The 27,683-nt window shown below is 43.8% G+C and overlaps 1 protein-coding gene across 3 annotated transcripts in view; it reads right to left on the reverse strand.

The window, feature by feature from the left end:
• The window catches only part of MYLK (myosin light chain kinase), a 741,434-nt gene that overhangs the window by 180,602 nt on the left and 533,149 nt on the right, over window positions 1-27,683 (reverse strand). For all 3 annotated transcript variants that reach the window (XM_029605228.1, XM_029605226.1, XM_029605227.1), the window contains one exon: window positions 11,132-11,218. In XM_029605228.1, coding sequence (XP_029461088.1) covers window positions 11,132-11,218 — 87 coding nt within the window. The remainder of the gene's footprint in view (window positions 1-11,131; window positions 11,219-27,683) is intronic.

The raw sequence follows: 27,683 nt of genomic DNA on the forward strand, positions 1-27,683 counted from the left end.
TTCACAAAATAGCAGTGGAGGGTTATTTTTTGCTGAGATTACACCAGAATTTGAATTTTTTTTTCATGTTACTTGTAATGTGAATTGCCCTAGCTCTGCGCTGCACCTGTTCTGATGATTAATTATATTTTACTGTATTTATGAAGATTTCTGGGTTTCTGCAAAGATGGTTCATGAAAGAATACATTAATTTTTGTTTTATTATATGATTGGATTTGATTGTTTTCTATACTTGAAATAATTGAAGTAAATTATTTTAAAGTTTCATACATGACACATAATGGCTGTTGCAAACTACTTAGAAAGCCATTCTAGGGTGCAGTATATGGCATTATTTATCAGTAAGAAAACAACTAGTAGACCTGCATGCCTTGTGCCCACCTATGTTAACCTTGTGCCCACCCAAAAAATCAATTCTGGCTACGCCACTGTGCTGCAGCTACCATTTGTGCACCGGGAGGGGCGGGGAGAGGAAGTGAGTGAGAGAGAGAGAACCAGCCAGCCAGCCTGTGTGTGATTGAGAGAAACTGGTCAGAGAGCTGATGTGTGTGTGTGTGTATGTGAGAGACAATGAAGTGATTGCTCAGGGAGGTGATTGATGTGTGTGTGTGTGTGTGTGTGAGTGAGAGAGAGAAAAAGCATGGAAGTGAGAAGTCTGGGTATGTGAGAAAGCATGGGAGTGAGAAGCCTGATTATGGGAGTGAGAAACCTGGGTGAGTGTGCATGCATGAGAGAGAGATACTGGTTGGTAAGGTGATTGTGTGTGTGAGAAAAAGACTGTGTGTGAATGTGAGAGAATGTGATTCAGGGAATGAGAAGCCTGTGCACGTGGAGAGTGAGCATGGAAATGAGAGAGACTGGTGTGTGTGTAACAGAGAGAAAGTGATTATGGGAATGAGACGCACATTTATTTTTTTGTATTTGGAGTGAATGAGTAATAGCCTCATTTGCACGTGATGAGCACTATCTCATTCACTCCGCGTCGGACGCGCGTGAAATAGGCGCTAATCCTCCTATTGCATTCGGGGGTGGATTAGTGGATTAGTGCCTATTTAACCCGCATCCGACAGCGGGTTAAACAGTGCGCTCGGCTGAGCGCACAGTATTGCATCGGCCCCTCAGTGTGCAAGACAGAGCTTGCATACATACACATATATTCAGAAAGAAGTCAAGGACTTTTTCAGATAAAAATAAAAAGAATGGTTGCAGTGAATTTCAATTCAAAACAAAAGTGTTGGTGCACAGATAAGTTTGGAACTAATGCTTATTTGATGAATAATTGATTTTTGTAAATGGTGAGTTTTGTATTTTCATGTACTTTAAATATTGTTTAAAAATGTGAATGTTTTCAATAAAATCTTGACTTTTTTTGCATAGTCAGAGCCGTGAATCTTTATAAAGAATTATGCAAGTTTGCTACATAATTGCCACAGACTTTTGAAAAACCAGCTGCAGAATTTGCTAATCCCTGCTGCAAGAAACCAGGAGTTCTGCATATTATCTCATGCATACTGATTGGGGATACCTTGAAAACCTTACTAACTGGGAGTTCTTAAGAACAGGTTTGGGAACCTTTAGTCTATATTTTTGTACTTTATGGGTACATCTTGTGAGATCAGTTGAAAACCTTATTGAAGTTGAGACATAATGGGGCAAATCTTTAAAGGTACGCGCGGGTGCAAATTTGTTAGCGCAACCAGGCGCAAACAAATCTACACCCGATTTTATAACATGTGCGCGCGCTGCTGCGCACATGTTATAAAATCCAGGGTCGGCGCACACAGGGGGATGCATCGGCCCCTCAGTGTGCAAGACAGAGCTGCATGCTGATTGGCTCTCTCTAATAGTCAATCAGCATAGCCAACAAGCTGCTCACTATCACTAGGGCTCAAGCTGGTTAACAGAAAAATAAGTCTCTGTCCACAGCCCAGGCTTCATATTGTTGCTGCCATCTTCTGATGAAGATACAGAATTGCCTCCTCTCACTGCTATACTTGCTGCAGCTGCTGCCCTGAATTCAGAGTAGTATGTATTGTGCTTTAAAATTATTTTTTGCTGCTTTCTTTTTTATTTTTATAAATACATGTAAATTTTATTGGAATACTTTACTGAGGATTTACGCGCGTAACCGCTCCTGAGCACGCTGAGCCTATTTTGCATAGACCCGGCGACGCGCGCAAAGCCGTTCCCTCCGAGGCCGCTCCGATTTCGGAGCGGCCTCGGAGGGAACGGGGAAAGCCATCGGGGCTCCCCTAGGGCTCGGCACGTGCAAGGTGCACTAGTGTGCACACACTGCGCACGCCAAGCCGCCTGCCTCCGTTCCCTCCCTTCCCCTATCTAACCCACCCCCCCCAGCCCTACCTAAATCCCCCTCCTAACCTTTATCGACAAAGTTACGCCTGCCTCTGGGCAGGCGTAACTTGCATGCGCCGGCTCTCCATCCCCCGGCCCGGTGGCTGTTCCGGAGGCCTCAGTCCTGCCCCCGGAACACCCATTTTTTCAAGCCCCGGGACTTATGTGCCAAGCCTATGCAAGATAGGCTCGGCAACAGTGAAGCAGCTGACTGAGGAAGGGATCTTCGCAGTCCCAAAAGTTTTTATCTTAAAACATTTTTCTGAGTCTAATAAAGATATTATCTATCATTCCAACCATTTTTTCTTTTATTGAATACATATGTTTTTTTTTTTAGCAATGTTACTTTAAAATGGATTTTAGCAAATAAAACTGCTCCATTAATGCAAGGTATTTAATAAAAGTCATTTTTATCCTATTGCTAACAGCAGCTGTATAAAAATCGTTATTTTTCAAAGTATACCAATCTACAGACACGAAACTCAAAGATCTCACTGCTATGAAAGGACCTTGTCACCTGGAAGAATTTGAAAAAAAAATGTTGGCTCCCTTGCATTTTCTTTGTCTAAGTCTTCAGTCAAGAAAGCCTACGACATTCTTGGGCCTTTAAAATCTCTCCAGTCTCTCCCCCTTTGAGCATTTCTTTTTTTTGGGGGGCTCCAATAAAGTTAAAATAACAATTAAACGATCTGTACAGCTCCGGTGCATGGGTTTATTTATATTTACTGTGGTACTGCAGGGGATCTACAGCAACCTGTGTCAAAGGGGTTTCGGTAGAGTTACAAAACCTTACTTCATTGACCAACGAATGATGGTTTTCTAAAGCAGCTCCAGAAATGTTAATTAAGGCAATAAAATGTGGGTCTTGCTTCTTTCCTTCCATACTTAATGGTCCAAATACTTTCTTGTTCCGTCCTTTCATGTAATATCACCCCCCTCTGCTCTCGCCGTACTCCTGATTTTACAAACTACAAAAGCCCCAAGCCACCTGGTGCTTCCCCTTTAATCAGACTGACTTGCCACCCTTCAGTGGCCCCAATTGCCCGAGTCTCTTTACTACCTCCCATTCTCCAACATGCTCAAGTCTGTCGCTGCATCTCCATCAGGCCCATTCTCTCAGGTTCCCAGGTATGTGTCAGTTTTAATCACTTGGTGTTATTCTGTTGTTTTGCATTACTTTTATTTATTTATTTGTTTATTTTTAGAGGTTGGAACATTTTTTTAATTTTTTTGAGTTTATAATTATTGGCTGTCATTCTATTTGTCAGCTATTTTTAAATATTCTTTTTAATCGCATGGTTTTACTGTTATTGATGTTTTTTATTTCTTGCTTTTATTGATATTTTATGTTTTGTTTTAGTTTAATTGATGTTATTTGTTACAGAGAGTCAACATCTACAAATAAGAGATACAATTTCCTTTTCCTGATTGTGAAATACATTGACAGCCCCTGAGGCAGCGAATGCGAAACGTGGTATCGCATCAGGCTTTGCCTAAATGGGGGAAGTTTCTCGTTTTTTACTTTAAATTTAAAATTACTAAAAAAATCACAAAATTATTTTTAAATATGCCTTTTGGACCTATGATTAAAGAGGACCCTAACGTGGTTAAAAAACTGGAAAACTTATAAAAGTGGTCCCAGTATCCGCAGAGGGTGGGATGATGGTCCGTATAAGAAATGCTTAATCATTATCTATAGGTTTCCTCTCTGAATATTAATGATTTAATCCACATTGCGGTTACGTTTTGCTTTAACTATATTGGATATCGTCTGCACGTATTGACTATTTATAGAATGTTTCTGTTTTTCCATTGTTGCGCTGCATACTAGGGGTGGGAATTAGTTTGCCACAAAATAGAAAACAAAGACGATATTTCCTATTTCGTTGCATTTTGGGAATAAAATGTTACTGTCACTATAGACAGCAGAGCTATTCATCTGGCTAGTAACTGATTTTGGTAGTAAATGCATGTATGGATTTGTCCTTCTAGATTGTTCAGTTGATTTCCCTAAGAAAGTAGAACTACAAACCCATGCATGTGTCAGGGCAAAACCAGTACAGGATTAGCCTGTTCTATTGATCTGGGATAAGATGATTACCCTATTTGGTTGACTACAGTGTACTATATATGATACCGATCCATACCTGTCACCAGACTATAGCTTGATTTAGTTTATGCCCTCACTCCTCTGGTATATTTAACTCTATCTGATGGCCAAGACTAGTTCCAACTGCACAAAACTCTTTTGGGAGACAGAGCAGGCAGCCTCATGAATCACAGACACATTAGGGCCAGGTTTGCAACAGCATTGGGTCACTTGCTCCTTGGGTGGACTATGGTGCTTGTAATTGTGTCACTATGCTCTCTTGTGGCCAAGGAAAGGACATTGGCGCCCTGGAAGGAAGGTGTTTGTCATTTTCACAACTAAAACTGTGCTGGAGTACAGCTGCAGCAAATCAGAACTTCCAATGTTTCCTGCTTCCCAGGAGAACGCCCCGCTGTGGGACAGGACGTATGTGACCATGGCAGGGAAAGCAAAGAAAAGAGGGACTGAGGCAGATGAGGAGATCTTCTTCCACACCTTTGCCTCCCAAAATATATAGATGGGAAGTGGGGAGAGAAACAGGCACACTGGGTCTGATGTTTCACAAGCATTTACACGCTTAAAACTGGGTTTTACATTTATTTTATTTATTTATTTTGAACTTTTATATACTGACATTCATGTGGAGAATTACATATCATATCAGTTTACTTTATTTTATTTATTTTATTATTATTATTTTATTTTACATTTATTTTATTTATTTATTTTGAACTTCATGTGGAGAATTACATATCATATCGGTTTACAGTGAAACAGAAACATTGCAAAAAGCATTACATAGAACAGGGGTTACATAAAGCTAGGAAAACTAGAAAAATACATGTGAAAATAGCACTTTACCTGTGCAAGTGGGCTTTCGAAAATTGCTACAATAAATGCCATTGAATTGTCAATAGGTTTTACGCACATTAAGTGCACTTAATGCGGTTAAATGCCTTCCGAAAATTGCTACGATAGTATGTAAGAACATAAGAACATAAGAAAATGCCATACTGGGTCAGACCAAGGGTCCATCAAGCCCAGCATCCTGTTTCCAACAGTGGCCAATCCAGGCCATAAGAACCTGGCAAGTACCCAAAAACTAAGTCTATTCCATGTAACCATTGCTATTGCTTATGCATGTAAATGTGTCACATTTACATGCATAACTCCATTGAAAATCCACCTGAAAGTTTTCAAGAATGAGCAGGAGTAATCCCAAACGTGCATGTGCCTCTTCTTTCTCACAGACTCTCAAGTTGCTAGTCCCGTACGACATTTGGCAAGCGACGGAGAAAGACGTGCTGATAAATGTTAAGGAGACGTGGCACTTCATTTTATATTGGCAGAAATACGCATTATCAGTCAGGCTTTGCCTTTAGGCAATGCTCAAGGCTCAGAGCAGCTGACATCTTTCATTGTAAGAAATGGAAAATGAAGAATAAACCCAAGTGTTTTGTGATTTGCTGACAGCATATGCACCACTCAAGCTGCCCATGCACAGCGCCATGAAAATGGTCTCTAGAAACTCTAAGCTGCAGAAGAGAATCTGCCAAGGACTCGACATTCATTTCCCGCTTACTTCCAAACACACAGATTTAAAAGAAAACCCCTGGAATTTCAACATTTACGATGTCTTCTTGCAACGGTGCTGCGGCTTGACAAGTGTTACAGCCACAAGACACTTAACATGAGAGGACTGGGCCCAACGCCGGCTACTGAAGCCACCCTGCACAGAATCACAGCTGACATCTTCACTAACAACTGTCAGCAGGAGAAGGAATGGCCTGGCCAGGAACCAGTCTTAATTAAACCATCAACCAGATGCTAGGCGGCAGCAGCAGGTAGAAGACTGATTTTGCAGGGAGGGCAGATACAATTGCTCATAAGAATCTTTTCAGATTCCCTGCACAGTCTTTCCAGTGGAAATAATTCCCGTGTTAAGAACCTTCTGCTTATAGGAAAAAGTCTACCTGATCCAAGGGTGCTCTAGGAAGAGAACGGCAGGGGTGAAAAATAGCCCCCTCACCCACCCCCCCCAACTCCCAGCAATTAACTCAGCGAGGAAGGTATTCACAAAAGGGCTGGTTCATACTCTTTATCGGGTATATGAGCCAGAGGGATGCTAAGGTGCACAGGGAGAGGTTCAGAATTACATGGCAACTAAGAGCGTGTTTCTTTTTTAACTTCATAGCCTGCACATGTGTTTTAAAAAAAAAAAAGCTTGGGGTGTCTGTATGTCTTCCAGTTGCTCTATAGGGATGGTGTGGTTGGACGGGGTGGTTATGTATAGGTGAGGTAGAGTGTGTGGAGGGGGCTGTGGAATGGGTGGGAGTGTGGGTGTGCGGGTGGTGTGTTTGTGGGCGGGTGGGTGGGGTTAAAGGCACGAGTGTGTGTGTGCATTAAAAAGTAAGCGATAATGCCACTGTGAGATCTGTCCTGGAAAACTGTGTATTGTCCTGGAGGCCGTACCTCTAAAAGCATATAGATAGAGTAGAAGTGGTCCAGAAAATGGCTACCAAAATGGTACCGGAAAACACATTTCAGTGGAAAGGAAATTCTAGAAGAAGAGGGGGCTGACTCAGGATTAACACTGGAAAATATGCTTGGGCCAGCCCAGCGGATCAGCGGCTGTGTAGCGGACTGCCCTGCCGAGGGACCTCGATCCGCGGCTCAGATCTTCCACTCCCTGTGGGTCAGCCAGGGTTGGGGATGGTGCTGAGGTGGTGTTCAAGGTCCCTTGGGAAAGGGAGTCACAGTCATCATGCCTTGGAAACTCCTAGTGGCAGGATTTAAGGCCCCACAAATCCAGAAGGGGCTCTACTACATGCCCCTCCCCCTTCCAAGGACTGGATTAAAGTTAGCTGGGAGGAAATATCAATTAAGAGAAACCCCGCCTCCCTCCCGGGTAGCCGTGAACGAAGGCTCATGGCACCAGATCCCAGTTCTGGTTCTGACTGAGCCAGAAGCTCCAAAGGAGCAGGAAGAAACTGCTGTGTCAAAACAAATACAGATTTCTCCTAGGAAAGGATGGTGGATGCATGGATCAGGGGGAAGGGGTGGGGGCAAAAAGAGAAAACCCGGTACAGAGGGAAAGGCGCGAAGAAAGGAAGTAGAAGTTCTACTAGGAGAAGAAAACTGGGCAGACTCGATGGGCCACATCTGCTGTTATATTCTGTCCTCCCTGCAAGGGATTTACACACAGGAAACCTCTGAACTAACTGGCCAATCAAATCCAATCACAAAGTAAGTTTCTGAGAGCAAACTGTTATGATTCTCGGCTCACAGGACTCTCCCTCCCCCCCCCCCCCCCCCCCCCCCCCCCCCCACCTCAAAGCCACCAGACTCACTCTTGACACCATCCCATGGGAAGCCGCTCTTTCCTGCTACTTCACGAACGCGGCAGGGACGCCGCCGGACCACCTCCCCCGCTGGCTCCCTCTAAATGCTCGCACGCCCATATGCGCTATATGGTGTCCCACGGCCCGAAACAGGAGCGGTGCATTATGATGCGTCAACACATTGGGGCTATTTCAGCCCAAGCCCTGCAGTGCTGCCTTGCCCCAGCAATGGGGCTCTACTCTTCCAGTAGTACATATTGCTACAGTGTTGGCCTGCATCTCTGGTTCCTTCCTTATCTTCTTGCTCCAGCCTTGTCTTCTTATCTAGCTTGCCTTGTCCTGACTTGCTGTCCTGCCTCACCCCTCCCTGACTTATTGCCTTGTTGGCCCGTCTTCTGTGTGTCTTCATCTCCCCTTGGCATGACTCTTCATATTGACCACTTGCCTGCTACCTGCCTGGACCCTGACTATCCTCATTCGCTGCCTGCCTCTTACTTTTGGCCTGAATACAGACTATTCTCGATTGCTGCCTGCCTCTGAACCTTCTTTGGCCATGGACCACCTAAGAGACTCTCGCCTAAGTCCTACCGGCCCCCGAAACCCAAAGGCTCAACCTGCAGGAAATGGGGCTGGTACAGGTGAAGCCCTAGACCAGTCTCTCGCCCAAGAACATCCACCAGCTGTCAGTGAGGGCCTATGGGGCTCACCCCATAGGCTGCATCAACCTCACCAAAGCAGCAAGGGTCCACTGCAGTCAAACAAACCCCTCCGTGTCTGCTACATGTTTACAGCAAGCATTAATGTGTATGGAACAGAAATAGCTTTATTGCAGTATTTGCTGTACTTACTGCTTACGGTGATCTGGTGCAGCAAGAGAAAAATAATGAAGATGGTACCTAAGGGTACTGCTAATTCGCATGGCTGACCTACCCTGCAGCATAACCTTTAGTTTCACCAACTACTAGATGCTGTATTTTTTTTTTTTAATTAAGGTGAATTTTAAAAGTACGATGCATGCATCAATTAGTGGATATGCGCACAAGTCGGGCTCGCACATGCCAACAGTATTTCATAAAGCGCTCAGATGTAAAATCTGAAAAGATTCCAAAAAAGGGCAAGGCATGAGCATGGACTGGGCAAGGTACAGGCATTTCGAGGTCAGGCCAAGAGATATGCGTGTAAATACGTACACCCCCCTCCCTGCCGCATAACTCTATTTCTGCTACGGAAGACATGTAAGTTATAAAATAAAAAGGACCGGGGCATTTCTGAGGGGTTTAATGGGTCTGTGCTAACTGGAGGGAGTGCAGGCTATCAAACCAGTGGGAAGGTGGAGGACCCAGCTGTTAACTGGGCTAACCGATGGATGCACAGGGAAACTGGCAATGGCATGGACGCCCGCCTCTTTTAAAATTCCCTGACTTGTGCGGCATAGGTGTGAGCGCCCATTTAAAACCGATCGCACAGATGTGCACGTCCAGGCTATTTTATAACATCCGCGCATATACGCGTGCAAATTATACAATGGCTGCGTATCGGGGTGCTCATCGATGCACATGCACCTATGTGAGCCCGCCTGCTGGTTGGTTTGAAAGTTACCGTCCCCATGAATTTCAAATGTATTTATTTATTCTATTTATTTATTCACATTCTGCTTTTCTGCCTTTCAAAGTGGATTACAATCTGGTACGGTGGGTATTTCCCTAAATACAACAAGAAGTAAAGAATATCACTACAATTTTCTTCTAACACAATAACCTTGTCCAAATCATCTCCTCCCGCCCCACTCCCCTGCAATTATCGGGAAAAAAGTTAATTCAAAATAAAAGAGCAAAAAATTAAGTGACCTTGTTCGACTCTTCTAGTTTGAATATTCAGACCTGGCTGAGCAGCTCCCAGTCTGCCAGGTCTGATGCTTTCAAATCTAAGTTACGTAAGGATCATTGTTTCTTAGTTCTTGCACAAATTGTTCCGACACATTTGTCCCATTCTAGGCCCCATAATAACTGAATCAAACCCTTAGGGGAGGGTTTGGAAGCACTGATCCAACTCTCTGCAGGCACTTGCGTATCATGTTTGTCAGTGCTATGCCCTTTCCTGCATCTCAACAAAGTTGCCACTGGATCTACAGATGCTGCTTTGATAATTTTCTTTAGCAAAATCAAGGTTATGCAGAAAGCTAGTCTTTCCATTTTCATTCATGATGCCTGATATTTGGGGGATGAATTTTCTTTTCTTTTTTTTTAAATGGCTGTTACTGTCTGTAGTAAACACTGAATGCAGATCCAAAGCATTAAAGGGTGTTAATGTGCAATTAAATGCCTATGTTATCTAACACAACCAACAGCACTATTAACACACAAACTAGCTTGGTGTTTACAGCTAAGCAGAATGTTCACAACAAAAATGTACATGTATTTAATTTTAAAATAGTAAAAAAAAAAAAAACTGGACAAAAATGAAATGATTAATCTTTAGAAATGAGACTTACTCGAAGAGGAAACAAGAGAGCGCTAAGATCAAGCCAATAAGCTGAGGGATCTAATTAGCACTGTAGTTCTGAAAACAGAACACATTCCAGTGCTTTTCAGACTATCAAATGATACACAATATTGCGCAGACAAATAAAAGCTCTACGGTCATCACTGTAAGTCGTCTTTCACTCCCTACGCAATCGACCAGACTCTGCTGAGCTGACAATAAAAGCAATCTACAAAGAGCACAAAAGTGATTAAAACTCCAGCCTACAATACGGAGCAAAGCTAAAAACAAAGTGCACCTGTTTATGGATACGGTGGCATGACAGTACTAAGACACCACAGCCAACCCGTCACAGGTACCTGAGCTACCACATTACGCTAAAGATCTACAAGAAATACACGAAAAAGAAAATCAGATCCAGTCCTCCCTTCCGTCTTCTAAAGTCGCAATCCACAATTTGTGACCTCGCTGGTCTTTCTATGTCGTCGGCAATGGAGTAGAACTTCAAGAGATCACTTAAAGCTAGAGTGCATGTTCTCTGGCAAAGCCTTTCTTGTTGATTTTCCTACTGACAAGCATGGCCGCAAAGATTACATCTAACAATATAACATATACAAAACAATGCAAACAAATCTAAAAAAATCAAGACTCCAAACTGTTATGCTCTTAAGCAGTTTTTATAATACTTTATGAAAAGGCTTGGCTTATTCACCTGACACGAGTGATGTGTTAAAGAGACCCGCACACATCACTGCATTCTCAGGATACCAGGTGCAAGATGGTCCTAGTTCTAAGGATGCATTACGGAATCTCCTGGCACTAGGGCTCTGGTGAAGGGAAAGTGGATAAACCAAGCGTCACAACTTACTCTCGTTTGTCGGTAAGGAAGGAATTGTGGGCTTGGGTTTTTTGATCTTCTTCTCGGCAGACTTTGCAGCATTTGTAGTTGGCGCATCTGAAATGAAATGGGAAAGAAAGTGACAAAATGTTCACATTTATTTATTTTATTTATTTATTTAAAGTCTCTTTTATACCGACATCCGTTCACACATCGCATCGGTTTACAATTAAACAGGAACAGTTGGGCAGAGCCCTTACATATAACATAGAAATACAAGTTAACTTTTGGGCAGGGCCCTTACATGTAACTGAGAACAAAGAGGCTAAAACAGGGATAGGGGATAGAACTGACTATGCCGGGCAAAGTCCATAAAATCAATAAATAGATACAGCAAATCACTATATACGTATAATCAAAACTATATACATAGCTACGAAATCGATGGGCGTAAGGCGACTTCTGAGAAATAGATTCTTAGTCATATAGGCAATTCTTAGTCAAGCAGTGGGGAGTTATGTAATGGAGGGTGACATGGGGTAAGCTTGCTGGAAGAGCCATGTTTTCAGTTTTTTTTTGAAAGCGGGTGTGTATGTTTCCAGGCGTATATCGGGAGGCAGGGAGTTCCATATAGAGGGGCCGGCGAGAGAGAAAGCTCTGCTTATGGTGGATGATAATTTGAAAGATTTGATAGGTTGGGCACGTAGGGTTCCTTGGAGGGCTGTACGTGTGGGTCTATTCGAGGTACGGGGGAGGAGAGGGGGGTTGATCCAATTGAGGTTAGAGTTCAACAGACTTTTGTGGATGATGGAAAGGGCTTTATAAAGAATTCGGGAGTGTATAGGGAGCCAATGAAGTTCGATAAGTGTGGGGGTGATGTGGTCTCTTTTTTTTGAATTTGATAGTATCCTAGCGGCAGCGTTTTGTAATAGTTGTAAGGGTTTGGTATGTGTTGCGGGAATGCCAAGGAAGAGTGCATTACAGTAGTCTACCTTAGATAAAATGATAGACTGGAGTACAGTGCGGAAATCAGAGAAGTGTAGCAGTGGTCTGAGTTTTTTTATGGTTTGGAGCTTAAAATAGCAGTCCTTGATGATAGATTTAATGAAGGGTTTGAAAGTAAGATGATTGTCAATAAGAACACCAAGGTTGCGAACGTGTGATGGGAAAGATGTGGAAGAGTATGCAGGTGGGATGTCTGGGAGAGGTGGCCTATTAGATATGATTAAAAGTTCAGTCTTGCTGGGATTTAGAGCTAGTTGCATGTCATTTAGGAGTTTGTTGATGGAGGAGAGACAGGATTCCCAGTTTAGAAGAGCAGTATGGAGAGAGTCAGAGAATGGGAATATGAGTTGCACATCGTCCGCATAAATGAAATGCTTGATGTGAAGGTTAGTGAGGAGAGTGGTGAGGGGAAGCATGTATATATTAAAGAGGGTGGAGGAGAGGGAGGAACCTTGGGGAACACCTTGGGGAAGACTAATGGGGTCAGATTCATTGTTATCAACTAATACTGTAAAAAGGCGATCCTGGAGATACGATTGTATCCAGGAGAGGGCATTGCCAGTGATCCCGATACTCCTGAGGATGTTGAGGAGGACATCGTGATTGACTGTGTCGAATGCCGCCGAGATGTCAAGCATGGCAATCAGATAAGAGGAACCTGAGTCGGTTCCTCTAATGAGGGTATCGTGGAGGGAGAGCAGCAGGGTTTCAGTACTTAAGTGCTTCCTGAAACCGTGTTGTGTAGATGGGAGAATATTGTTTGTTCCAGGTGATCGGAGAGGCGTGAGTTGACTATTTTTTCAAGAACTTTAGCTAGTAGGGGTAGGTTAGAGACGGGTCTGTAATTATCACATGACCGAAAGGCTGCTAATTATTAATATTTTTCGTTTGCCTCTAAAGTTGTGAAGCATTATTTGTTCTGGGCATGCTGGTCAGCCCACAATTACAGAAGAGCAAAGCATGGACAAGGATCATAGAGAGGACTGCAAAGCACAGTATAATCAGGCAGTCCAGTGTAGCAAGTGATGCCTTTACCTGGTCCTTTGGTTGACAATGTTTTTGAAAACTATTGCCCCAAATCTATGAATTTTGTATGCATGTTAAATTATGCACAAGGACACATTTTAAATCGCTATCCAGCCAGCCTGAATATCTTTTTTTTTTTTTTTGCGGCATGAGACATGAAGCCAAAAGCTACATTTCTTCCATCTTCCTTTCCAGATCACATCTAATGTTTCCAGTCATTATACAATAAGTTCTGTCAGTTTCCTCAGTATAACTTCAAAATATGAATGTTACCTTTATACTGGTAACAGGTCTGGGAAGTAATACATACTTAAATCATTCTGCAGTACAATTGAATAAATACTAGTTTTTATTCTGTTTCAGTAGCTAGCAAAGTATAACAATTTATTTTTTTATCTTAAAATGCATATTTTGGTTAGTGCTAACTTTTATGTTACTACAAGCTCAATTCTACTACTGATTTGAATATGTATTTTTTTTAATTAATAAAAGCTTGTTATTAAAAAAAAAACCTGTTAGCTTTATAAGGCTTTTAAAATCCACAATGATTGTTTTCCTTAACTACAGTTTTAGCAATGTGACAATTAACTAATAACTGTGACTAGTTTTTGTATGCTGATGTGAACGAACAAACACGTGTAACTAATTCTAGGAAGAAACTTTTATAGCAAGGTTTTAAAAATTAAAATGATGACTGCAAAGAATCACCAGGGCACTATGCACTGCAAGGAAAAGGAAATCTGAACTTACGTTATACCCTGGAAATTCCCCCTTCCCTCCAAGCTGCACCTTGCTATGTGAAGTGAAAGGCGCGTGCCTAAGCTTTCAGTTTTATGCATTCTGTGAATCCGAGGCTTACAACTACTACACGTGAAGTTTTAAATTTTAACAGATTAAAGAAAACGCTTAGGTCTGTAATGCCATCTTATTAATGGCCCTATGCTAACATAGTAAAATTACATTCAAATATATTATGGCTTATTATAGGAACAAATATATACAGATACAATACAAATAAATGCAAATACTATACATACAATGAAGCATCTTTTGGCTAATTAAGTGTGGCACTTTGGGTGTCCTTAACGGTTTAGATCCATTCAGCCTGGTGTTCATTAATAAGAATTCAGTGCAGAAAGCCTTACATGTCCCCGTGCTTTGTACCTAAGGACTCTCTCTAGCTGTTATTGTTCTGTAGTCAAGATCCTGCTTTTCACCTGTTTATGTTGGGAACTGTCACTCACATAGCCAAAGGATACGATACTGCTGGTAGATGTTTAGCTCCAATAGCTAATACCAGCCACCATAGCAGCATGAAAGCAGCCTTTGGAGTACTGGACAGGCAACAAGTTCCAAATTCCAGCCTTGAAGCGACAAAAAAAAAATATCCTAAGGAAAAACCATCTCTCACCCCACTACAGTTGTCAATTAGCTTAATTCTGATGAAGTTATCACTCCCTTTCCACACTCTGTTCTGCATTCCTTAATGTCCATTCTGTACTTTGTATCCTCCACTCTCCCCCTATCCATCTACTCCATCTTCATGTGTACACTTGTGTGCTTAAGAGAACAGAAGCTGACGCAGCCTCTAGATGATACAAAGTTGAACATGACATTTTTCTGCAATTTTTTATACAAAATTACCAATTGATTGTTGAATTTTAACAGACTGAAAATAAAAATCTGGACACTCAGTTGATGCATCACTCTTTTTTTTTTAGGTTGTTAGGCCCAAAATAGTTCATTGATTCATTAGGCCTTCAATTAATCAGGTGAAGACAATTCTATGGTTGAACAAATACTCTGACCCTTCTAACCTTTCAGCATGTGACTGTTGTCCTGCTGTTGCCCTATTTACTTTCAACAACCATGGGCTCCTCTAAGCAGAACCTTTCTGGGTATCTGGGGCCGGGGCTATAAAATAATCTCTAAATGGCTCCAGTTAGCAATTTCAACAGTGAAAAATATTGTTTAATGGAAGTTGCATGGAACTGTTGAGGGCAGGGCAAGATTTGTAAGACCAAGAAATATCTCTGATGGAATTACTCAAAAACTGGTCAGATCTTGCAAAACAGAATCCTGCAACGACTCTGCTGAAAAGTTTAGCTGACAATAGAATAGTTGTCTACAGCAAAGTGTTGCTTACATAAACTGATCTGCATGGGAGAGTTTCTAAGACCTCACCACAAAAATCAAGGTTTCTAAGAACTTACCACAAACGATGCAAAACAAAACCTTGATAAGCCTGAAACTTTTTGGAACAAATTGCTTTTGACTGATGAAATGAAAATTGAGCTGTCTGGCTACAACCACACAAGATACACGTGGAAAAAAATGGTGAAGCATTTAAAGAAAAAAGAATACCTGGACAACTATTAAGCACATGGTGGATCTATTAATCTTAGGGGCTGTGTGGCAACCAGTGGCACAGGAAATACTGTGCGGTTGGAAGAAAGATATTTAGTTGAAGCCATTCTAACAAATCTACCTTATAAATGGGCTCTGACCGACGGCCCGCAAATGCGCAGTAGAGAGCAGCTCTACCGCGCATGTGCGGGCGAGCACGTCGGTCAGAGAGGAGCGTCAGCTCTTAAAAAACATGGCGGTGGTGAGGCGAAGTATCGGCGGTGGTAGCGGCGAGGGCGAGTATGTAGGTGGTGGGTGGCGGTGGCAGCGGTGGAGGCGACGAAGTATCGGCCGACGAGGAGCGGCGGTGAGGGCAGGGAGTAGGAGGGGAGAGGTGAGAGAGAGTGGGGGGAAGGGGAGTGAGGGGGGAGGGAAGGGGGAGGTGAGAGAGGAGTGGGGGGGGAGGGAAGTGAGGAGGTGAGAGTGAGTTGGGGGGAGGTGAGATGGGGGGGAGGGAGGGAGGGAGGAGGTGAGATGTAGTGGGGGGAGGATAAGGGAATGCGGAGGGAAGGGGTGAGAGGGGGGAGAAAGGGAATGGGGAGGTGGAGGAAGGGGAAGTGGGTGAGGGGGGGAAGGGGAAGGGGAGGTGGGGGAATGGGGATCGGTGGGGAGGGAGAGTGGAGAAGAAGGGGAGGAAAGGGAAGGGGAGAGGGGAAGGGGAGGTGGGGAAGTGGGGGAAGGGGAGGTGGGGGAGAGGGAAGGGGTGAGAATGAGGGGGAGGGGAGAGACAGAGGGATGTGAGTAAGTGGAAAGGGTAAGAAGTTGTGGAGCAGAGAAAAAGAGTGAGTGGAGGAGGGCTGAGAGAGAGGAAGGGGTTGTGGATGAGCTGAGAGGGGAATTGGAGGGGATGAGAGTGAGGGATGGATTGAAGAGGGTGGGGAGTGACTGAGAGTGAGGGGAGGGAGGCAGTGGAGGCAGAGGGTGGAGTAAGACTGAGGGGAAGGGGGGAATGAGGGAGAAAAAGTGTAGGAGGGTGCTGTGTTCGAAAATGGACCGAAAACAAAAATGTAATGTAGCCCGTTGTGACGGGCTTAATGGCTTGTAAATCGATAATCAAAAGAATGCAGTGGTCAGGTCTAAAAACGGACATCAAGCAGGTAAAGTCTGATGAAGGAACTTCCACAAAACAAGTAGAGAGTAATTTAAAAAAAAAAAAAAAAATGCATTCAATCCTTGAAATTCCACAAATTGTATAAAAGGCTATGCACCCCGACAGTGCTGCAGTGGAAGGACAATAACATTTTAGCCAGCATTTAAAATGCTTGTTTCTCGGAATCATCTTGACCCTCATTCAATTTTTGAATCCCTATTTTACTTTATTTTTAAACTCATTGAGGCAGATTTTCAAAGCCTATGCACGTAAATCCAGGTGGAATTACGCGCGTAGGGGGGTTTATGCGCGCCGAGCCTATTTTGCATAGGGCCGGCGACATGCGCAAGCCCCGGGACGTGTGTAAGTCCCGGGGCTTGAAAAAATGGGCAGGGCGGGGCGGTCCGGGGGCGGCGTGTGGGTGTGGCCAGGGGCCTCTCCACTGCCGCTGGGCCCGGGGATCGCACACTGGCACTTGGCTGGCGCGTGCAACCTACACCTGCCCAGAGGCAGGCGTAAATAACAAAACAAAGGTGTGGGGGTGGGGGATTTAGGTAGGGCTGGGGGGCGGATTAGGTAAGGGAAGGGAGGGCAGAAGGAAAGCTCCATCCGAGGCCGCTCCAATTTCGGAATAGCCTCGGAGAGAACGGAGGAAGGCTGTGCTCTCTCATTCATATATATTTTTCATATGGTTAATAAACTATAGAGGAAATGGGAGTAAAGTAAATGACGTGAAAATGTTATGCTCAGTTTTATGATGCTGGCTGAAGCCCGTTGTGGGCAAGAGCCTGTGGATTACATATTGGGGGTCTGAGCAATATTTTCTCTGATCCTTGTTCCCTTGATAGGCGTGAGTGGCTTCGGTTGATACACTGTTGTCTTTGATCTTTGACAAAGTTAAACACAACATCTTTCTGAATTGCTTTTTATGCACCTAACTGTGGGGATCCTGTTAGTCCCCTACTGATGCTAGATAAGGAATATACCAGTTGGGTGTTGGGGGGGGTAGATAAGAGTCGTGTTTAATAGGTTTGCAGCTCCCCCATGTGGCCACTAGCAATGGAACTGTTCCCTGTTTTTGTACAGAAATCACTGTTTTGCTCTCGTGGATCCTTTTCGCTTTCAAGAAGGCAGCATGTCCTAGACTATACTCTCATTTTGCTAAGTATTAACTTTAAATTTCATGAAGGCTTTTCTTTTGGATGAGAGTTTTTCTCCACCCTGTCATTCCATCTTTAACTTGAGTATGTTGCGCCAAATCCTTTTGGACTCAGTTAAGCTGTTTTGAGTTTTCTCTTCTGACCAATGGGTTAGGTTTCCCTTCATGCAAGAGGGACCTGAGATCACCAGAATGCAAGGCGAGGAGTACGTCCAGCCATCCCGTGTCAGAGGAAGAAAGAAAATGGGGAGAGAAGGAGAGGAGATGGACCACATCCATGGCCCATGAGTATCTACTGAAGACTGGGAGAAAGAGTAAAAAAATATCAGAAGAAAGAGGTAGGAGATGAAAAGAATAAACACTTTGAAGGTACAATTTTGATTCTCCATCCACGCTGAGAGGGAAGTACCACACTTGCCCTGTATTCCAATGGAAGGGAAGAAATCAGGTAACTAAAAGAACTAATTGAGAGACATCTGAACTTAAGAAAGACTGTAAGAAGCCACAAACCTACTAAAAGCACTTGTATTTACTTGAAAATGAAATGTACAGCTGTAAAGACCTTAAGTTCATCATTGCACCTTATCGGTGAAAGAGAAATGTTGGAAACCACCAAAATGTGTTTTATTGGGTGGTGACTTCAGTATTCTCTACTGCTGAGATTATCAGTGCTGTGTGTAAGATGATGTAATTATGGGAACAGTAAAGAGCAATGTGAGGGGCTTGAAAGGAAACTCCCCCCCCCCTCTGCGGCCCAGGAAATCCTAAAAATATATCTAATGAAATAGCTACAGTGTCCAATTAAATAGAAGTGAGAGATATGGCCTCTGGGTTCAGGCATCACGGGGGTTACATAAGGAAGTGGAGTCTTGCCTTGAAAGCTCATTCCTCAATAAATTGTTAGTATATATGGCGCCACGAGCCTCTGTCATTTTTCCTGCTACAGATTAACACAGCTACCCCTCTGAATAATTACTAGTTATCATCTTACACATATTCAGCCCTGTACAGCAGGAATATTTCCCACTGGACAGTTTGGAAGAATAATTAAGGCCCAAATCTTTTCCCTACTCTGCATTTTGGAAGTAATGTATGAAATAGGGACCCTCCCCCCCAAGTATAAGATCAAGGTGAATCAAAAGTTTACGTGTACAACACGCGATTACAATACTACTGTACAGGTTTCATTCTAAGGGTGAAATTTTATTTTTTACTTGGAAATCTAAGAAAAGAATAAAAGTAAGACTGTTGAAATAAGTGAGAATTGGGTTTCAATTTGTTAGAAATACTGGGCTGGTGTGCTCATTGTAGTATCTATCTCTATGCCAGGAATATATGTCCTCATTAAACTCATAAAAATACATGAAGTGGACAGCTGGAGCACTGATGAATGATATAACTGGCACCTTCCCAAAGCCATTCCTGACTACAGAGACTTTCATAATCTCTCTAATCGACCACTGTCTGTCTCCAGCAATCCTGAGCACCTGACTTTGTATATTGCATCAAGTCTCAGATGGCACCTGCGTGCAAGCAGCCTGTTGTACAGAAAATTGTAAAAGGGCTTCTGGAGGCTCAAAGAATAGCAAGGCACGAAGAGGCAGCAACCATCAAAGCGAAAGCATGACTTTCAGGCCGATACAGTACAGTGCGCTCCAGCATTTGGCCGTGCATTTTCGACACGCTATTTTTACCCCTTATACGCCCCCCCCCCCCCCCCCCCCCCCGAAACTAATAGCGCCCGCAACATGCAAATGCATGTTGATGGGCCTATTAGTTATTCCCGCGCGATTCAGAAAGTAAAATGTGCAGCCAAGCCGCACATTTTACTTTCAGAAATTAACGCCTGTCTTAATTTCAGCCAGCACCGGGGAAGTGTACAGAGAAGCAGAAAAATCTGCTTTTCTGTACACCCTCCGACTTAATATCATAGCGATGTTAAGTCAAAAGCCCCAAAGTAAAAAAAAAATTTAAAAATTAAAAAAAAAAATTAAAAATTAAAAAAAATTTATAAAAAATCGGCCCGCAGCCCGGAAGACTGACAATCAATTATGCCAGTGTCCGTTTTACGAACCCGTGGCTGTCAGGAGGTTCGAGAACCAATGCCAGTAAAATTGAGCATCGGCTGTGAAACCCGCTGACAGCCGCTGCTCCTATCAAAAAGGAGGGCCCTCATTTGCATGCGGGCCGATACTAAATTGCGCGCACAGGAGAGTGGCCTGTGCGCGCATTGGGAGAGCGGGCGCTCGCCGGCTCTCCCGCACTTTTTTCTGTATCGGCCGGTTTTTAGGGAACTACTATATGAGGGTGAATTGTAAAATAATCCATGGTGTTTCTTTAGGGCTGGATTTACATCTCCCCCCTCACTCCACCCCAGGCACAGCTTTGTCCTCCTTCTTGAGCTTCTCGCTTATGTCTGCCTCCACTTCTAGTTGTTTCCATCTATAGTTTAAACTTGCGTTCAGAATTTAGATTGAAGCCAACAGAAGAGGAGCCAGATGCAGATCGGAGGTGCTGCTAGGCATCTGCCTATTGGGTCTAAGAGGAATTTCAGGCCTGAGTCTCATTAAAGATCATAAAACCCCCAGCTAAGGACCGATTCAAAATGCTTCACTGAATACTAATCTCCCGCACCTGATGAACACACATTAAAACACATAATCAGCCGATCAGGTTGATTGATTTGGTCTTATCCAGTATGTATTTCCTATCAATGCAGCGGATAGGCACCAACCTCAACAGTGAAGATGAATCTTGTAATGAATAAGGGTCCACAGTGTGAGAAAGCAATGCTTTTGCAAAGTGTGTATAACCTGTTTTTCCTTCTCTTGTGTTGGCAATCGCATGACAGCACAAACATTAGTTTGTTGGTTCTTTACTCTGTTCCCAAAGTATTCTGGGTTCTACATAGTTTGTCATGATGGTAGAAAACCAGAAATCTACTGAATCTAATCTTTTTTTTAACAAAAAGCTATCTGACAAGTTTCTAGAAGAATGATCCATTAACTGGCCTGATAAGACTTAGATCTTCCCGTTAGGATATACCCGGATTCTTCCAAATAACGTGCATTGGCCATTGGCTTCTGGATCTTAACCTCTTGCCCAGATCTGACCACACTTGTTTGCCTCCTGCCACGACCTTGGCTTGCCCTTGGCTCCCTCAGACTGTTGTTTGTCCTGACCCTGGCATGCCCTCAGACTCTTGCTCATCTGACCACCCTAGGGTCCCACCTAAGCCCTGCCATCTGCCAGAACCCAAGGGCTCAACCTGTGGGGGAAATGGCTGGAATAGGTGAAGCTCCAGGCTGTCCTGCTACAGGGTGTGTATGCCAAACTTCACAGTAAGCAAGTAGGTCCACCTACAAGGCAGTGTCAACTACACCATAGCAACAAAGGCTCACACCCACACCGCCCTTCATACTTAAGAACTGGAGTTGGCCATCCCGTTATACATCATGCAGAGGTAAACAAGAGCTGTCCACATTCAGAACACAGAACTGTATAGTGGTGTCCTGTACCAAAGCAAAATTAATCTTCCCTGTACAAACAAACAGATACCCCCACACTAAGGAGTTACCATATGCATCTCAAATCCTCAAGGCCTGCAAATAATTCTAGGTTTCAATGTAACCAAATCAAGCATATAGGCCAAATGTAACATAAGAGCCTAAGAAGTGCCATGCTGGATCAGACCAAGGTCCATCGAGCCCAGCATTCTGTCTCAGACAGTGGCCAGTCCAGGTCAAAAGTACCTTGTCAGATTCCCAATAGTGGATCCATTTCTCATATCTCACTCCCAGAGAAAAGCGCCAGCTTTCCCACATCTACTTGGCTGCTTATGGACCTTTCCTTCAGGAACTGGTTCAATTCTCTTTTGAACCCCACTATGTTGGTTGCCTTGACCCCGTCCTCCAACAAAAGATTCCATAGCTTGATTGTGCACGGAGTGAAAAAATAATTCCTACAATTTGTTTTAAATTTTCCAGTTGCTAGTTTCATGGAGGGTCCCCTAATCCTAGTGTTATTTGAAAGGGTAAATAATTGTTCCCTATTTACCTGTTCCACCCCGCTCATGCTGGGCAGACTGGATGGACCGTTTGGTCTTCTTCTGCCGTCATTTCTATGTTTCTATATATGTTTCTAAGTAAGAAAAGATTTCCCTTTGCAAAAACCATGTTGACTCTCCACCATTAAACTAGGACTTTTTATGTGGTCAACAATTTTGTTTTTAAGAATAGTGTCAATCATTTTGCCCGGCACCAAAGTCAGGCTCATTAGTCTATAGTTTCCCAGATCAACCCTGGAGTCCTTTTTAATACTTAGTATCATATTGACCACCCTCCAGTGTTCTACTACCATAGCTGTTTAAATAAGTTGCAAATCTCCAGAAACAAGTTTTAGTGTTAGTGTTTTAGAACCATAGCTGTTTTAAATAAGTTGTAAATCACTTTGCAAAAGTGATCATAACATGATCAAATTTGACTAATGACTGGAAGAGGGATAATATGTAAATCTACAGATCTAACACTAAACGTTCAAAAGGGAAACTTTGATAAAATAGGAAAATAGTTAGAAAAAAACTGAAAGGTGCAGCTGCAAAGGTTAAAAGTGGACAGCAGGCTCGGACATTGTTTACAAATTCCATCTTAGAAGCGCAGTCTAGATGTATTCCATAAATTAGGAAAAATGGAAGAAAAGCCAAACGATTACCGGCATGGTTAAAAGGTGAATTGAAAGAGACTATTTTAGCCAAAAAAAGTCCTTCAAAAGTTGGAAGAAGGATCTTTCTGAAGAAAATAGGAAAAAGCCTTAAGTGTAAAATATTGAAAAGAAAGGCTAAGATAGAATGTGAAATAAAATTGGCTGTAGAGATAAAAACTTATAATAAAACCTTTTTAAAATATATCTAAAGCAGGAAACCGGTGAAGGAATCTGTTGGACTGATAGATAATCGAGGGGTTAAAGGGGTTCTTAGGGAAGATAAGGCCATTGCGTAAAGACTAAATGAATTTTTTGCTTCCGTGTTTACTAAAGAGGATGTTGGGGAGATACTGGTTCCAGAGACAGTTATCAAGGGTGATGATTCAGATGAACTGAATCAAATCACGGTGAACCAGGAAGATGTGGAGGGTCAGACTGACAAATTAAAGAGTAGCAAATCACCTGGACTGGACAGTATACACCCCGGGGTTCTGAAAGAACTAAAAAATTAAATTTCAGATTTATTAGTAAAAATTAGTAACTTATCATTAAAATCATCCATTGTACCTGAAGACTGGAGGGTGTCCAATATAACCCCGATATTTAAAATGGGCTCTAGGGGTGATCCAGGAAACTATAGACTGGTGAGCCTGACTTCAGAGCCAGGAAAAATAGTGGAAACTATTCTAAAGATCACGGGACACAGCCCAAATGTATTTACCCAAGGGAAGTATTGCCTCACTTCTTTGAAGGGGTTAACAAACATGTGGATAAAGGTGAACCAGTAGATGTAGTGTATTTGGATTTTCAAAAGGCATCTGACAAAGTCCCCCATGAGAGACTTCTAAGAAAACTAAAAAGTCATGGGATATAAGGCGATGCTTTTGTGGGTTGCAAACTGGTTAAAAGACAGGAAACAGAGAGTAGGATTAAATGGTCCGTTTTCTCAGTGGAAAAAAATAGGGATGTGCATTCGTTTCATTCGTTTAATTCGTTTCCCATTACATGCCAATTAGAGGTGCATTCGTTTCATATTACATGCTTGTATAGGAAACAGATGAAACAAATGTACATCCCTAGTAGAAAAAGGTAAACAGTGGAGTGCCTCAGGGATCTGTACTTGGATAGTGCCTTTCAATATATTTATAAATGATTTTGAAAAGGATACGACAAGTGAGGAGATCAAATTTACAGATAACACAAAATTATGCAGAGCAGTTAAATAGCATGCTGATTATGATAAATTGCAGGAAGACCTTGCAAAACTGGAAGATTGGGTGTCCAACTGGCAGATGAAATTTAATGTGGACAAGTGCAAGGGGATGCATATAGGGAAAAATAACCCATGCTGTAGTTACATGAGGTTAGGTTCCAAATGAGAAGTTACCACCCGAAAAAGATCTAGGCGTCATAGTGGATAATACATTGAAATCTTCAGCTCGGTGGAATCCCAATCATATCTCCCCTTCCTGAAGGTACAGGAAAGCAACAGGAATTGGGGCCTCTCGATCCCTGAAAAACCTTCCAACTTCAATAAACTTTCGCTGAATCTTTTTAAAACCCAGTGTGTTCTGCTTCAGTGTTCTCCATCTAAGATTCAAGAGATATCTATTGAAATTGAGAGCACTACTTTTTCACTTAATACTTGTATATGGAACATCAGTGTCCTCATCGACGCTCTGCTTTCTTTCCATCCTCATGTAAAACAATGTATTGAAATCTGGCTTTTACAAGCTACGTGTCTTACGTGGTCTCAAAGATCTTTTAGAAAAGCTGGATTTTCAGACTGTGGTCCAAGCTTCTGTCTTACCTGTGGTTGATTATTGTAATTCTACTCTCATTGGTTTACCTGCTGTGACTCTAAAACCCCTGCAATTACTGCTTAATGCTGCTACTCATTTGATTTCTGGTTGCAAAAGAAGTGATCACATTACTCCTGTGCTGATGGACCTTCATTAGCTTCCTATCACTGAACGTATTAAGTATAAAATTGTCACTGCTTTCAAATTGATTTCCTCCTCTGTGACTGCATGGGGCAATGCTCTGCTGCATTTGTATTGTCAGCTGTGCTTCTCTCAAAGGGGTCTTTTGGTTGTACAGTCAGTGCACCACACGATACTCAGTCACACTAGAGACTGTGCTTTCTCTGTGGCAGCTCCTATCCTCTGGAATTCTTTTCCCAAAGGCTTTATGGCTGGCTGAAGGATTAAAAACTTTCAAGTCCTTGTTGGAAACATGGCTATTCAAACAGGCATTTTATTAAACATTGGTGCTCCTATTGAAGCATTTCTTGAATGACATTACCGATGTACACGGTTGTATTTTATGTGTCATTGATTGTTAATTACTTTTATGCTTGTTGACATGTACATCGTCTAGTGTATTGTTGAGGCGATTCACAAATATCAATAAAGATAAAAGAAAGATAAAGATGAGAGTTGGGTTACTGGCACTGATTAATGAGGTTCAGAAGCAACCAAATCTGCCACTTGTGGAAACCCTCAAATGGGGAAGGCCATCACTGTAATCAACAGAGGAACCTCAGGAAAAATGGTCCAATGACCGCCGCTGCTGTCCCCCTGTCCTAGCCTACAAGGAGATGCACCGATTCAAAAGAATCAAGGTCCAGTTCGGTGATAAACCTGCATGGGTTGAAGCCCCAGGGGCTTCCCCACAAAGGGGATTTCTGACCCGGCAGGGGTCGAAAGACATAGTGCTCTTCTGAGGATGGGGAAGACTCCTGACACTACCCCCTAGGTATCCACTCCCATAGGGGTTCGACCAGGAACGCAGTCTTAGGTCAGTCCTGTGGCTGTGGCGCACAACCTGTTGTGCTCACCATGAGGGAAACAGACACACACACCCATACAGTAGAGAGCAACTGGAAGAAGAGTGCCCTCCGCTGTAAAACCACGCCAACCAGTACTCATACAGTGGTATCCTATTCTACGGATGGCGGCACACCTACAAACCCTCTCACCCTGCTTGTGGGTAGAATCCCACGGCACAGTAAGGACTAAGCACCACCTGTTAAAGTCGATGGCTGCATGCTGCCAAAATGCAATCACAGAGTGTGTGATGGCGCCTTCCTCGCCAATGCTCCCTAGCATGTTATGGTGCAGAACAGATGAGGAGGCTCATACCTTGACGCGACGATGGCAGAACCCTGGCATGGCTGAGTACTGCACTGAGAGAAAGGATGCCACCTGCCAGCGCCTAAGGAGCTTGGAGTAGATGACCTCTGTGATACCTGACCGTGCATGCTGTGTTCCACTGAATGGCTCAGCATCATTTCTCTCATGGAATGGCAGCAGCTAAGTCCATGGCAACCGACAGTGTCCATGGTGCTCTGTGGTAGTATCCTATGGCATCCAACCACACCCACTGGTGCCCACCATGGTGACAGTGTCTGTGGGGCCCAAAGCACTCTTGCGCTCACCAAAGATAGATCACATCAATGGCACCAAACGATGCTGCACCCAGGGCTTCGACGGCACTTGACCATGTCTTGACCAGTTCGACGGTATATAGCACCATTCCCGGCACCCCAGGCGCTCATGGAAATCAACAGCCTGACGGCACTGATAGAGAACCTGGTGCCTGAAGCCATCGATGGACCTGTGGTACCAAGGATGCCCAGAGTGCGTGCAGAGGTTCTTGTTATTGTTTGTAAGGTTTTGAGTGGACCCTTGGACACTGTGGCAGCTGACCACACCCACGGGGGAAGTCCCGTGAGGGGCCACAGGTCAGGCTCAGCTTTGGGACACACAACACAGAGTTATATTTTTTATTAGACAGAGTTGAGAAGCCACCAGAGGTGGCAGTAGTGAGTAGAGATGAAGCCCGGCTGGGCTAGGGTTCCTCAGGTTACTGGAACAACGATTCCCTCTATGGCTGTGCTGTAGTGGAGAAAACTGAGATAGTGAGTACAGTGGAGCATACACTGAGTTCTGGTATAGAGCCTCGTTGGTAAAGTTACTCACACAGTGGTTTCTCTCGGAAGGTGACACAGAAGCTGGAATAGAGGCAGGCCCTCGAGGAGCGAGTACCTAGTTCCAGGGAACAGCTCTGAGGAAATAAAGTTGGTAACTCACTGATGATGTAGGCAGCGGTTTCTTCCAAGCAGAAGTGATAAGTTCAGGCAGTGAGTCATGGAACATGGGCCCTCGAGGAGCGAGTACCGGTTCCTGATAGCGACCTGAAAGAAATGAGAGAGGCCCCCAAGGAGCGGGTACCCTGTTAGGATAAAGTCCAAAAGTTGGAGATGCAGAGTAGCTAGGTATGGAGAGCGAATCCCATCTGTAAGGATTCCCCGTGCTAACTCGATTAGCTAGCAAAAAGTGTAGGCTTTTGTATCCGGGATGCGTGACGTCAACACAGGGGGACGCCCCTGAGGTTCGCGCCAAGAAGCAGGGCCATGGGGCGCGCGCGTCCTATGGTACCTGGACAACATGGCGGGATGCAGTGCCCAAGCCGGACCGGGGACACTGGAGAGGACGGCAGGGAGACGCCGCGGCAGACAGACGTCCATCAACTGCGGGAGGAGTCACAAAAAAGGTAAGGTAGGCGGAGTGGAGACGTCGGGCAGTGACGGTCGTAATAGTTCTGCAACCACATGGCCCCAACACACCTCATCAGTGCCCAATGGAATTGACGATTGCCGGCCCCATTGGCAATTCCCTTCGGCTCACTTATGCATCCGAGGGCATCAATGCTGCGAGCTTGATGGCATCCCTCGCCAGCGGCTATGGTTAACGATATCCTCAACAGCAATCTTAGCGCTTATTTAGCACCAATGGTGCACAAAGCCAAGCAGGGTTTCCGATGCCTCCTGATCCCAGTAGCTCAGGGCCCCTGAGCTCATCGGCAACCATGGTGCCCGATAGCCATAGGTCAGTGATGGGACAGCATAATGCCCCCTCAGTGCCATGTTTGGACACTGAAGGCAACCTTTAGGGCACTGGACCACTGTACCTGGATGCCTCAATGCTCCAGGGTGCTTTGAGTAGATGGTGACCCCGGTGCTCGACCGCACCATGTTGGCCGAAACCCTTGTCACCCGAAGGCTTCAGTGGCACTTGAAGACTCTCAGGAACCCTGGTGGTCAATGGCCTCGAGGACGACCAGGGCGCTCAATGGCGATCCCAGCACCTCATCAATGATGCTCAACAATCATCGTGATCGGCAATGAATGG

Source organism: Rhinatrema bivittatum, chromosome 6 (genome assembly GCF_901001135.1).
Source record: "Rhinatrema bivittatum chromosome 6, aRhiBiv1.1, whole genome shotgun sequence".
NCBI classification, from domain to species: domain Eukaryota; kingdom Metazoa; phylum Chordata; class Amphibia; order Gymnophiona; family Rhinatrematidae; genus Rhinatrema; species Rhinatrema bivittatum.